At 37.3% G+C, this 12,994-nt stretch overlaps 1 protein-coding gene across 1 annotated transcript in view; it reads right to left on the bottom strand.

Annotated features, from left to right (window-relative positions):
- Positions 1-3,634: 3,634 nt before the first annotated feature.
- Positions 3,635-12,994, bottom strand: part of XIRP2 (xin actin binding repeat containing 2) — a 45,672-nt gene continuing 36,312 nt past the window's right edge. Inside the window, exons 7-8 of the mRNA XM_023745308.1 lie at positions 11,954-12,087; positions 3,635-3,772 (exon numbers count right to left, since the gene is read on the bottom strand). Coding sequence (XP_023601076.1) covers positions 11,993-12,087 — 95 coding nt within the window. The 3' untranslated portion in view covers positions 3,635-3,772; positions 11,954-11,992. The remainder of the gene's footprint in view (positions 3,773-11,953; positions 12,088-12,994) is intronic.

Consider the following 12,994-nt stretch of genomic DNA (forward strand, 5'->3'; position numbering starts at 1 on the left):
CTCTTTTTCTATCTTCCAGTTCTTTAAAAAATTAATGTGCCCTTAGAAATTACTCTAGAGATGTTTATAGAAAATTGTTAGTTTGCGTGGAAAGATGCCAGGTGCACATTACCACTAGAAAACTGGTGGCAGGTTTGCATTCTGCAGTTTCATTGCACTATGGGAAAACCATTGTCTCCATCTAAAGAAGGTACTGCCCAAAGCCCCAAATCTGCAGCAGGGATTGATTGTGTGAAAGCTGTAAAAGACAATTCAGCACTATTTTCTGGGGAATAGAACATTTTTGTAAGATTCATTGGAAGTCCTAGTCATGAATAAATAATGCAAAACTCCTTATGTGCCAAGCTCTGCCATTACACAGCCTCCTCTGGTAAAGCATATGATCTACCATAGGCTTATCTTGATTCTTTTGAAACAGAATTTTGTTCCTGGAAATATTAGTGTTTATAGCATAACTAGAGGCCCAATGCACAAAATTTGTGCACAGGTAGGGTCCCTAGGCTTGGCCAGCTATCAGGGCCAATCGGGGCCTTCCATCTGCCGGCCGGGGCCTTCCTTCCCCAGCTACCAGCTGCTGGCCGGGGCCTTCCTTCATTTAGCACCGCCCCCTGATGGTCAGCACACGTCATAGCAATCAATCAAACTCCTAACCTCCCGGTCAAACTCCTGTAGGGACACTTTGCATATTATATATACAGATTCTATATGTATAGAATCTATATATGACATAGTTCTGTGATATAAATCCAAAGTGAAAAATGATTGGAAAGTTGTTTTATAATATTAATAAACATGTATTTTAAACCACACCTAAAGGTAAAATGTGATTACTACTGCTTAAGGGGCTAAATTGTGTCCACCTAAAATTGATATATTCAAGTCCTAACCTTTTAGTGTCTCAGAACATGACTATATTTGGAGATAGTTAATAAAGGGTTAATTAAGGTAAAATGAGGTCATTAAAGTGGGCCCTAATCTAATCTGACTGGTGTCATTATAAGAGGAAGAAACCTAGACACAGGCCATGTGAAAGGAAGACCATGTACAGAGAGAAGATGGCCATCTACCAGCCGAGTAGAAATGCCTCAGAAGAAGAAACTAACTTGTCAACTTGATCACAGAGTTCTAGGCTCCAGAATTGTGAAAAAATAAATTGATGTTTCTTTAAGCCATTCAGTCTGTGGTACTTTGTTATGGCAGCCTTAGCTAACTGTCTGCAACAATAAGAAAATTTACTTAGTTTTTGATTTGTGTATTTAGCTATACTTTAGTTCCTAAAAAATGCTATTTATTTTGCTGGAAAATTTGTCATAATTAGGGTGAAGCAATACCCATTACTAAATAAAACAGTATTGAATTTCTTAAGCATATTTGAGTTTTCTTAAACTCCTATATGTCATCCCAGGAAAGTGATGCATCTAGCCTGACAGGGCATATTGTATGGTTTGTATATTTGTCTATTGCATATAGTAAGTAATAAAATGTGCAATGTGCATAATTTATTTAAATAAAGTCTGAAACCTTTTCAGTTCAGTTAATTTCTGAGTACAGACTCTACATTATTCTAGAGGAACACTGATATTTTTCATTAAATGCTTATAGACATGTTCCATGATAACTTAACATAGGCAATTATTTAAAGAACTATGATAATCCTTCTGTTTTTAAAATGAGAAGGAAAATGAGAAAGAAAATTTTATGTTTTCTAATAATACTGTGGCTTTGGTTCAGTATTTTATTTTTTCCAGGATTATGTGTGTGTGTGTGTGTGTGTGTGTACATGTGCATGTGTGTATTAAATACATGCCACCAGACAAATACTTCCTAAATCACGGAAAATGTATATACTTAGAATGACAACATATATGGAAAAAAGTAACAGAAGAGGTTTTGTTTGCAGCTCAGGTAATTTAATTTTATTTCAGCAGAAATTATAAAGACAGTATAAGTATTATAATAAATATCAGCAGTATAGAATCACACCAATGATGTTATCTGGCATGTTCAAAAACAGAGCGATATGCTTAAGTGCCATTTGACAGGAAAACGTAGCCATAGTGTTTCACCTCTTCATTCTATTCAGAATAAAAGTAGATTCAAACCGATTATGGAATACAGTATATAATGTCATACAATGAATATCCCATTGTGGTAGATACGAGATTTCTGAACATTACATTTACAAGTTCAACAAAAGGTTATCCAAATCCCAAAAGTCTTATTTCAGGACAAGGCTATGTCTCAGTGCCTGAGTGTGGACCGAAAGTGGCCAGAGTTGTTCTACTCAGTGTCGCTGTAGCACCTATTCCTTTTAATTTGCTCTTCCACGCTGAGCTGTTCAGACTGGATCTCCACTTTGGGAAACATAGGCTGAGCTGCACATCCCCTTCTCAGAGCATGGAAACTTGGGTTTCCACTGATGTGGCTTGCGCCCATTGTGTCGTCATGCTGCCAATGTTTGATGTCCTTCTCAAATTCTCTTAGGTACAAACATGGCATATTTTTTATTTGATCTACAGAATCTATTAAATCAGGCTCAAAAATGTTCTCATTCTTCTTGGAAAAAGCAGCAATTTTCACAGTGTTAGAAAAGAAGAAGTGTAGGCTTTTGTTATTTGAGCGGTTTCCTTTGATGTTTAAAATGTTTGTGTCAGAAGAGGCTATTGAACTTTCTGCCTCTACTATTAACCCACCACTGAGGCCCGATTTGGGGCCAGACTGCACAGTGGCTTTGGCTGCCTGTTTATTGAGAGCCAGAGCTAGTACATTCCTCGAGTAAGTCTTTTTGGATTCAAATATACCAAGTAACTCTGAGATTCTAGATGCATTTTCTAAATTTTCAACTTGGTCTTCACTTGCAGTGCAGTTTGCTTCACCTGACCGTGGTAATAGATTAGGAAATGCTAAAGTAGCTGTCTTCTGCCTGCAATTATTCAGAGACGAGACTGCTACATAATTGTTATTATTATTCTTATTCAAATTCTCTTTGTGATTTTGTGGCACCACCTCACCACCAGTGTTAGTAACCTGGAAAAATTCTGCACCCTCAGGTTCATTAGTTTTTTCATTTTTCTCCCTCTCAGCACTCTGCACAACCACATTACTGTTGGCATTAAGATCCATCTCACTTTTCCTCTGGTTCTTTGTCTCTTCAGCCTCATTCAGCTTATCTTGCACATTCTTATTTCCATCCTTCTCATCTTTTCTTGCTTTGTACATTTCCTTGTCTTTGATTCCTAGAACAGCCTCTTTCTGACACATATGGATGGACTGCAGATAGGACTGCAGGAAAGAAATGTTATCCTGCTCTTGCCCTTTATTTTCCAGAGCTTTCATGTGCTCCATCAGTGATTCGCTTTTCCATTCAGTGGGTGTAGGGGTTGTCATTTCAGGAGGCCATTTAGCTTTACTCATTTTGAGTTCCTCCTCAAGGGGGAAGGTTTTCTTAGGCATCTCTCTAGAAGGGGGCCAAATAATTTTTAATTTTCCCCTTTCCCTGAATTTTCTCAAATCATCCCTTTGCCTTTCATTGTTATCCGCATCTAAATGTTTAAGATCTCCAAGTATGGGGGGGTGTGCTCCACTGTTTTTATAAATATTTGATTCTTCGCTAGGAATAAAGTCCATTGAGCTGCTTTGATTTTTGCAATTCCATCGATCTTTATGCTGTTTGTGTCCAAAACCTTCATCATAATTTCCCTTAGCTTTGAAAAGTTGTTTAAAGTGAGGTTTACAATATATTTGTCCATGAAGTGATGCATAATTTCCCAAACTGCCAAAAAGAACAAAAGAAAAAATTTAGTATTCCATATATACCCGGCAAATTCATAGGGAATTTGGAAATTATTTATTTCAAGAATGAGTCAGAGAGTCAGTCCAATTACCTTACTGGCAATAGAAATGTGCTTATTAATTGAGCATTCCTGTTAGATAATAGTTACCACTAATACTCTACATGATGCATGTCTAGTAGTATTTAGAATGTCATGCTGTATGTTAGGTATTGGCATAATAGGTATTATAGTGCAATGCATATGTAGTTATAGCTGGTGTAAAACGATAGGACTAATCTTTGCGAACTCAGTGATTTATGTGAGGAGTTGCAATTTTCAATAAATCCTAAACCGCACACACAAACTTCAACTATTTGAATTTCCTTGGTAATTGGATTTTGAATGAATTAGAAAGCTTGCCTATGCATTCATTTATCTGGCCTTTTGGGGGAGATCAACAGAGTACCTGTTAAAATTAAAATCAAATTTAATCCGAAGCATCAGCATAATTTTTTAATATTTCTGAATCTCCATATAAAAATAGGTAAATCAACTAGATAGTAAAACTCAAAACCCCTGGATAAAATTTGTAACAAAACTAAGTGACAAGATATCTTCACCAGCCCCCAAATGCAAGGAATCAAGGACGAAGCAACAGCAACTATGAGACTAGCATGATAATTGCATCTGTATAGGTAATAGCAGAGGGAACAAGGAAGGTGTCAGATGGACCAGAAAATATAAGACCACAAAAGAGCCAGGCAGTATTTCCTGGAAAGTATCACATGCCAATCAGAGCACAGCAGCTGAAACCAGGAGGGGTTTTGCTCTCTCCAATAGCCAGTGAGTACAGGGTCTGTGCTAGAAAAGACAGAAGAGGCGGCAGAAGTCAAACACTAAGAAATAACACATAGAATATCCTTTTAAAACAAGACTCCACAATGAAGGAAAAAAAGATATGGAATCAAAATTGAGTTGGATAATGATGACGGAATTTAAAAAAGAAGTTCCTGACTAACATGGAGGAGAGGAACCAAGGCAGGAAATCCCAGAAGTCAAGCCATCACAGAATATGAATACCAGAAGAGCCAGCTTTGTGAAGCTGGGAAAACCATCCAGGATTTGCCTCCTTATAAGATTTAGGAAAACTAATTCCACATAAAAATGAGCAACAGAAAAGCATCAAAGCCAAATATTACACAGAGTTGTTATAAGAAATAAAAGAGTAGGAGCATTATAATATCCCCGCTAAAAAACATGTTCTCAAAGTGTGAAAATTGTAACTATTTCAAAATGAGCTTGAAGACATTGAGAAAATGATAAAAGACCTGAAAGAATATAAGAATTGTAATTAGAAAAAGTCTTAAGTGAGGTGTCAGGAATAAGAAGAAATAAAAGAGAAAAATGTCAGCAATAAAAAGTAAACTAAAAGAACCATTAGAGCCCTCGCTGGTTTGATTCAGTGGCTAGCATCAGCCCGCGGATTGAAGGGTCCCAGGTTCGATTCCAGCCAAGGGCATGTGCCTGGGTTGCAGGCTTTATCCCCAGTGGGGGATGTGCAGGAGGCAGCCAGTCAATGATTTCCATCATTGATGTTTCTATCTCTCTTTCCCTCTCCCTTCCTCTCTGAAATCAATAAAGATATATTTTTTTAAAAACAGAACCATAAGAGCAAATAAACACAATAGAAAGTGTTTTAAGTGAAATAAGAGAAAAAAAGATAAAAAATTTACAATCAGAAATGAAAAAAACAGTTAAGGATTTGAAAGACAAATATAAAGATAGGCACAAAATATCCATGTGCAGATAATAGGAGTTCCAAAAGAAGAAAATAAAGCAACCAAACAGGCTAAATACTAAAAAGCTATAATTTAAGGAAACTTCCCTGATATAAAAATGTATGAAACTACAAACTGAACATGCACACTAGATAATAGACACTATTGACCCAGAGTGACCAAAGTTAAGAACTTTTCTAATAAAAATACCAGCCTTTTAAATAAAAATGAAAAACCTTTTGTATATCTAAAAAGAAAAAAAAAGAGCATTGACTTACAAAGGAGATAAGTTAGAGGATTATTAGATGCTAGAGGCCTGGTGCAAGAAATTTGTGCACGGGTAGGGTCCCTAGGTCTGGCTGGTGATCAGGGCAGATCTGTGGGGTGACCAGCAGGGCGACCCCTGCTGGCACCTGCCTTGGCCGACCTGGGGTCACCCCTTGCTGGCCCCGACCCTGCTGCCACTTCAGGTTGCCTTCCTCTGCCGCCACTAGTCGCTTTCCTCTGCGGGGCGACTGGCAGGAAGAATGGGGAGCCCCCACTGGCACATGGCTTAGCTGGCCTGGGGCCTGTGGGCTGGGGGCAGCTCTTGTGTTGAGCATCTGCCCCCTGGTGATCAGTGCGTGTCATAGTGACCGGTTGGTCCACTGGTCATTCTGTCATTCAGTTGACTTGCATATTAGGCTTTTATTATATAGGATTTACAACATATTATACCAGAAGAAAATAGAATAATGCATTTAAAATACTCAATGAAACGAAGTGTAAACCAAGTATTTTACTTTCAGCAAAACTGACTTTCCCTTGTATAGATCACAGATAAATTGTTATTAGGATATAAAAACTTGTAAATAAGCCACAGGAATGTAATGTACAGCATAGGGAATACAGTCAATAATATTGAAGTAACTTTATATGGTTACTAGACTTCTTGCGGTGACCACTTTTTAAGGTCCATAAATGTCAATTCACTATGTTGTACACCAGAAACAAATATAATATTGTATGTCCACTATACTTTAATTTAAAAAAGCCTTACATTCGAGAAATAAAAAATAACTCAAGGAATATTGTTTCCACGAGCTGTTTCTGAGGAATCTACAAAAAATAAGCTTGAACAACCAGAATGACTACAGAAACATCAACATAAGGACTGATAGGTAGTAAGATGTATTATATTGTTACCAATAAACTAAGAAGAAATGAAGGAAATAATATGATATGGAATGGATGTATAATATGACACTGAAGATATAATACATCAATTTTTTTTTAAAATGAGGTGTTACTGGAGAGCAAATGCAATTTTTAATGTTTCAATAATCATATTAGTGGTGCTGATAGTTTTGCTATTCCAAACTATTGTCCACATGAATATGGGATATTCTAATTCTGTTATCTCCTTGTCTTTGAGAAACAGAAGTAATGAAGTGGAAGAGGTATAGATTCATAAAGAAGCTAAGCAAAAGCAGTATAGTTTTGAATTCAATTTAGAAACATCACTAAAAAATCATGATACACTAGAGGTCTAGTGCACAGACTCGTGCACATTAAAAGGAAATTAATTAGAAGATGGCTAGTGGGGAAGACTGGGCGAGATGGGCCAGATATGCCCTAGAACCAACCTCCTGCAGTCCCTCCCCAGCCGGCCGCACCTGTGCTCTAAGTGCATCTGAGGAGTGAGTGGGATCCCTCCAGTAGGTGGTGTCCCTCAGCCTGGCCTATGGGGTTTGGGTTGAAACCTGAAGTCCGACATCCCCCCAGGGGTCCCAGAGTGCAAGAGGGCACTCTGCAAAGCTGCTGTTGCTCGGCAGCTCCTGTGTTGAGCGTCTGCCTTCTGGTGGTCAGTGAGCGTCATAGCTACCAGCCCGTTGGCCAGTCTGCTGGTCACTTAGGCTTTTATATAGATATAGATATAGATGTTTTATTTATAGTACTAGCTCATCAATTTTCAATCTTTTTCATCTCATGATACACATAAACTAATTACTAAAATTCTGCAGAACACCAAAAAATATATTTTTGCTGATCTGACAAAAAATTGGTATAATTTTGATTGGTTTACAAAAACAATAGTAATATCAATTACTACCTTTTTTGCTTCAAATGACTTTTTAAAAAATCAGGTGCCTATCTATAATAATAAAAGTATAATGTACTAATTGGACTGGACTAAGCTGCAGCTGCCATGGCTGTGAGGGAGGGATCCAGGCAGCTGCCCACGACTGCAAAGGCCTACTCTTGCATGAATTTCATGCATTGGGCCTCTAGTATTTGTATATAAGGATTTCTGTCAAATGCAACCTTATTATGCTATGTGACCAAAAAGAGGAAACTCTGTTGTATGACCTATATATTAATGGTTTAAGACAAGGCATTCACACCAGACAGTTATTATTGTGTTGGCTGTTGTCATTTTTCATTTGACAATCTAAGGGAAAAGAGATCAGGGTCCCTGACTAGTCAGGTTTTATATGTTTTAAAATTTTTTGCAGCACACTGGTTGGAAACCATTGTATTAGCTCTAAACACTAAAAAAGTTTAGAAATAGTGGCCAACCCAGTAGAAAGAGCATTGAAATTATTGTCTTGATATGCCATTTCTCACTGAAAGAAACCAGGGCTTGGAGAAATGACTGATTCCAGGCCTGGGGCAGTAGATGAGCATGGAACTAGTCCTATCAGATAACAGGGAAACTAGCAAAGACTACTAAGGTTTTGTCAAAAAGACTGAGAATAGAACTTGAAGGGACATCCACTCTCCAGGGATAGGATAATTTGAGCATCGTAATAATAATAATTGCATCTGATTGAACCTGATCAAATATATGTAAATGTGAGTTTATAAAGATATTAAAAACATTTTAAAATTGGTTACTTCTAGAGGAGGATAAGGGACCATTTCATTATATTGTTGACTAAATAATTGATACATTGGCAAAACTAGTAAGTAAAAGAAAAATTTATACATTTTTTTCTGCCTTTCCTCCACGAACTCTACCACCAAGTAACCAAATAATAGATGAGGGGAAGCATCTCCTATACAAATATTCTAATTAGTAATGAAAAAGAAGGAACAAAAATAGAATATCAACATTTTGCAAACATCAATTTAATGAATATAGCTTCAAATATCTGCTATGATCACAAAACAAGAGACAAACAGACATATGTGATTACTGTACTCTTGCCAACACTTCCTATATTCTTGTGAAAGGCATCAAACCTTACTTTACAAAAACCAAAATCTAGATTCAGGTGACAATTTGTCAGAAATACAGAGGAGAAAGGAGCATGTGGAAAACTACAGGTCAAATGTCCTGGATTCTTGACAGATTAATTATAAGGCATGAAGGGAATAGATGGAAAACCTATAGCTTAAAAAAAAATTAAAAGCCATATAATCAAAGTTTTTAAACATGGAATAAACTAAAGTATAGTATCTAGGAAAGGACATCTGGGTAAAAAACTATAAAAATGCAAGGATACTGAAAAGGATACCATTTACTCACAGGAGAGAAAGAGTGAATTATGTTTGGGTGGGGAACATGGAAGGACCTTTTGCAATGTCTTTTAATGTTGTATTTCTTGACCTTAGTAGTGGCTAAAAAATGTTCACTATATAATAATTTTTTAAAGTTTTTTTTAATCTTTATTTTTTTATGGAGGGGGAGAAAGGGGGAGAGAGAGAGGGAGAGGGAGAGAGAGAGAGAGAGAGAGAGAGAGAGAGAGAGAGAGAGAGAGAGAGAGAATGTTCCACTTATTTATGCATTCATTGGTTGATTTTTGTATGTGCCCAACTGGGGATCAAACCCACAACCTTGGCATATCAGGACAACACTTTAACTGACTGAGCAACTGGCCAGGGCCACATTATAATAATTATTGAGCCATATACTTGCTTTGATTGGCTTTCTGCATTTGTGGTTCTTTGTACAATGATTTTTATAAATATCAGTTATTGAATAAATTTTTGAACTCTTATTATATGTCAGCCTTTACTAGATGTTGGAAAGACAAACATTAACACATTCCCTACATTGGGGACAATTATATTAGACTGTGTTAAGGATGGAGCAAGCACAGAGGAAGGATACCTGCTTCATATATGGGGGTCAAAGCAGGCTTTGTCAAAGACATGCAGTCTCAGTTGAAATATAAAGAATTACTGGGTATTAGCCTGGTGGAGAGCTGGAGGGGAGGCATTTGAAAACCCCTACAAGGAGTGGAAATGATATTTGGAACCAGATAGATATGAGAGAGTAAAGTAATCATTTTGTGGAACTAAAAAAAATTCAGTCTCACGAAAAGTAACATGCAATGGTAGGAAGAGGTGCTGGGAGATCAGCAGGGGCATTGTGGGGAGCTGATATAGGGTTAAGCCTCGGACTGACCTGTGGGCAAAGTCACAAACAATTCCCAGTTTAGAGGGCACAGTCCTCTTAGCATAATTAGGCTTGACCTTATGAGGCTCTCTAGATCTTATCTGGGAAGCTAATGGGCTGAGGGAAGTGCAGGAAGTGTAACTATGGTCAAAACAAGTGAAACTCACAAGAACTGTGTAACTATAGAAACCACTACCTTGTTTACCTCTCGCTATAAAATAAAGGCTCAGCTTGCCTTGGGATCTTTCTCTGTGGAGTGGAAATGATATTTGGAACCAGATAGATATGAGAGAGTAAAATAATCATTTTGTGGAACTAAAAAACTTTCTTCGCCGACTCCGTCCACACCTTTGGGAACCCCTGCAGGGGCATGATCCTTAAGTGCCTTTTAATTCACATTAAGATGTTAAATTTTTGATAGAGGAGCCATTTTATGTTTTAAATAGGGAACTTCATAAAAATGACCTCAGGTTTACATTTTAGAACGATCATTTGCATTATGCCATGGAGCATGGCATTGTGTAGGTTGTTGTTGGTGGTGATGGTAGTGAGATATTATGGAGGCAGGGTGACAGACTTGCTAGAAAGGCTGTTACATTAGTACAGGTGAGAGATGATACTTGCTTGAAAGATACCTGGTCCGGGGAGATGGAGCAAAGTGTATAGAGCTCAAGAAGGACAGAAATTATAGGACTTGGTCATTGCTTGGGTGTAGGGAATGAAGGAGAGAAAGTAGTCAAATGTAACTTCATTTTTCAGCATTGAGTTAATATTAATGCTATTTATTGAGAGAGTAGCATACAGACCATGAAGTCAAGGAAACAATTTTGGTAGAGAGAAGATAATGGGGCATATTAAATTTGCTATACTTATGAGAAATCTAATTGGAGCAATATACTAGTTATTTAGATATAAATGTCTGATACACAGAAGAGAGTGCTAAGCTAGTGGCACAGATTTCAGAGTTATTGCCACATGGATGATGATTTAAGTTATAAATGTGGATGTGATAAACAAGAAAGAATATAAATAGTGAAAAAGAATAAATGCCCAGAACAGAATTCTAAGAAACTCTAACATCTGGAGAATGGACAGAAAAACAATCACCCACATAGGATTCGGAGAAGGAACACTCAAAGGTAAGAGGAAAACCATTATACTCTGGTGTCATGGAAACAAAGGGGAAAAATGTTCCACAGAGGAGTATTTGGCATTGTTGATTAAAGTCAGCAAAGATATAGTCTGAAAGATGCACATTGTATTGAGCAAACAATTACATTTCAGTATTTCAGACTATAGCCACACCAAATGCCACATTCATTGCAATGCACTTACTTCAAGAGTTTTGGAAAATGAGTGCATTTATAACTGTGTTGGTAAGGTCTTCTGTTTCACCAGAGAATATACAGAGTATTTATCTGACTTTACATTGATATTATTCTAAATTATTTTCTTTCTACTTCCATGGAATAGCCCAGGCATAGGTAAACTCCAGCTCCCACCACCTGTTTCAGTATATGAAGTTCTATTGGAATACAGCGAGGCCCACTAGTTTATAGACACACCTGTTTGTTTAGTCATCTGTGGCTGCTTTCCAACTCCATTGGAAGTCGACTAACAACATAAACAGCATGACCTGCACAGTTGAAAATATCTGCTATCTGGCCCTTTACAGGAAAAATTTGCTGATTCCTGATGTAGCGTCCAGACTTTAGACTGAAGTAGTAACTTAAAAGTCCCGATTTGCACAGTAACTCTTAATTTTCCTTCTCTATAGTATCTCCACATCCACACAAAAGAACACTTCTTTATTTGGCTGGGAAAGCAAAATTTCAAAAAGGAAGATGGTCACAGCCAACCTGAGCAAAGCATAAAGGAACATGACACATCCCTTTTGCGGCTGTGTGATAACTAATGGCAGCAAGATCTGGAACAAATTTACATTTTCCTAGGGACGTGATGTTATAAGTACACCGCAGGCTGCTGGATATCTGTACCACAGACCACACAACATTTACCTCAGTTTACTGTTGCAGTGGTGGCAGCGGAAGCAGGACTTATGAAAACTCTGCTTGTCTGCTGTGAGGCACTCCATTGGATAAACTGTCTTTTGACAAAGTATACATGTTTCCTTGTCTGGGAGTAGCAGTTTCTGAAAATAAAAATTTACAAAAGCTTATTTAGTGCTATTGTCAATCACATCGTAAGAACAAAACAAACAGCAGCAGCATACCAACTGGCCATGCGGTTAAAGTAGAAAGCTCTAAGACTATTGTCCTGATATTGCCTCTCTGGACATAAGCCCATCTAACATTGGGTCTGAGACTCGGTTACAACCTTACTCTAGTGTCTCTACTATTTTATACATTGTACAAGTTGACTTTTATTATTTAAGGATGTATACATGAGCAAAACATGTTCACTAACTGTAATACATTAAAAAGAATATATAGTCAACTCAGCCATGGGAAGTCCCGAGAGCACTTATCCTTCTAGATAACTAAACTTTCCACATATATAAAGGTTTACCTCTCACTTGGTTCAAAGCTTTATTTTTTAAAGAGTTCTGCAGAGATTTTTCAAAAATATGTACTTATCCTTTTTTTTTAAGCTGAGGGCATTGTTTTTGTTTAAATATTTTCTTGATGGCTTAGTGTTGACTCTATCGCAGCAATTCTTAACTTTAATCCAATGAGATTCCTGATTACATTGAAATGTTTAAGGCCATTTGTACTCAAGCTAAATGGCTTTATATTTTAGGCCTTTTTGGATTTGCATGGTTGCCTTTTATAGTCTCCCTACCTCTTCCCTTGCTTGGAAGTATCTATAGTCCCATGCTGCTGCTCTCATGTGATTGCTAGCGCCTATGAATAATAGTAGTTATATTACTAACCAGTGTTTGCCTAGTGGTTCAAAACTGACACAGAACTCTCACCTTGGCATTGCTTTGATCCTCACAATGATCCAGTGAGAATAACTAAGCTTTCATATTAGTCATATGTAAAAGCACATATGCTTAAGTTTTTTTAATGCAAATAAATACACAGGGTGTCCCCCAA

Source organism: Myotis lucifugus, unplaced genomic scaffold (genome assembly GCF_000147115.1).
Source record: "Myotis lucifugus unplaced genomic scaffold, Myoluc2.0 scaffold_5, whole genome shotgun sequence".
Lineage (NCBI taxonomy): Eukaryota > Metazoa > Chordata > Mammalia > Chiroptera > Vespertilionidae > Myotis > Myotis lucifugus.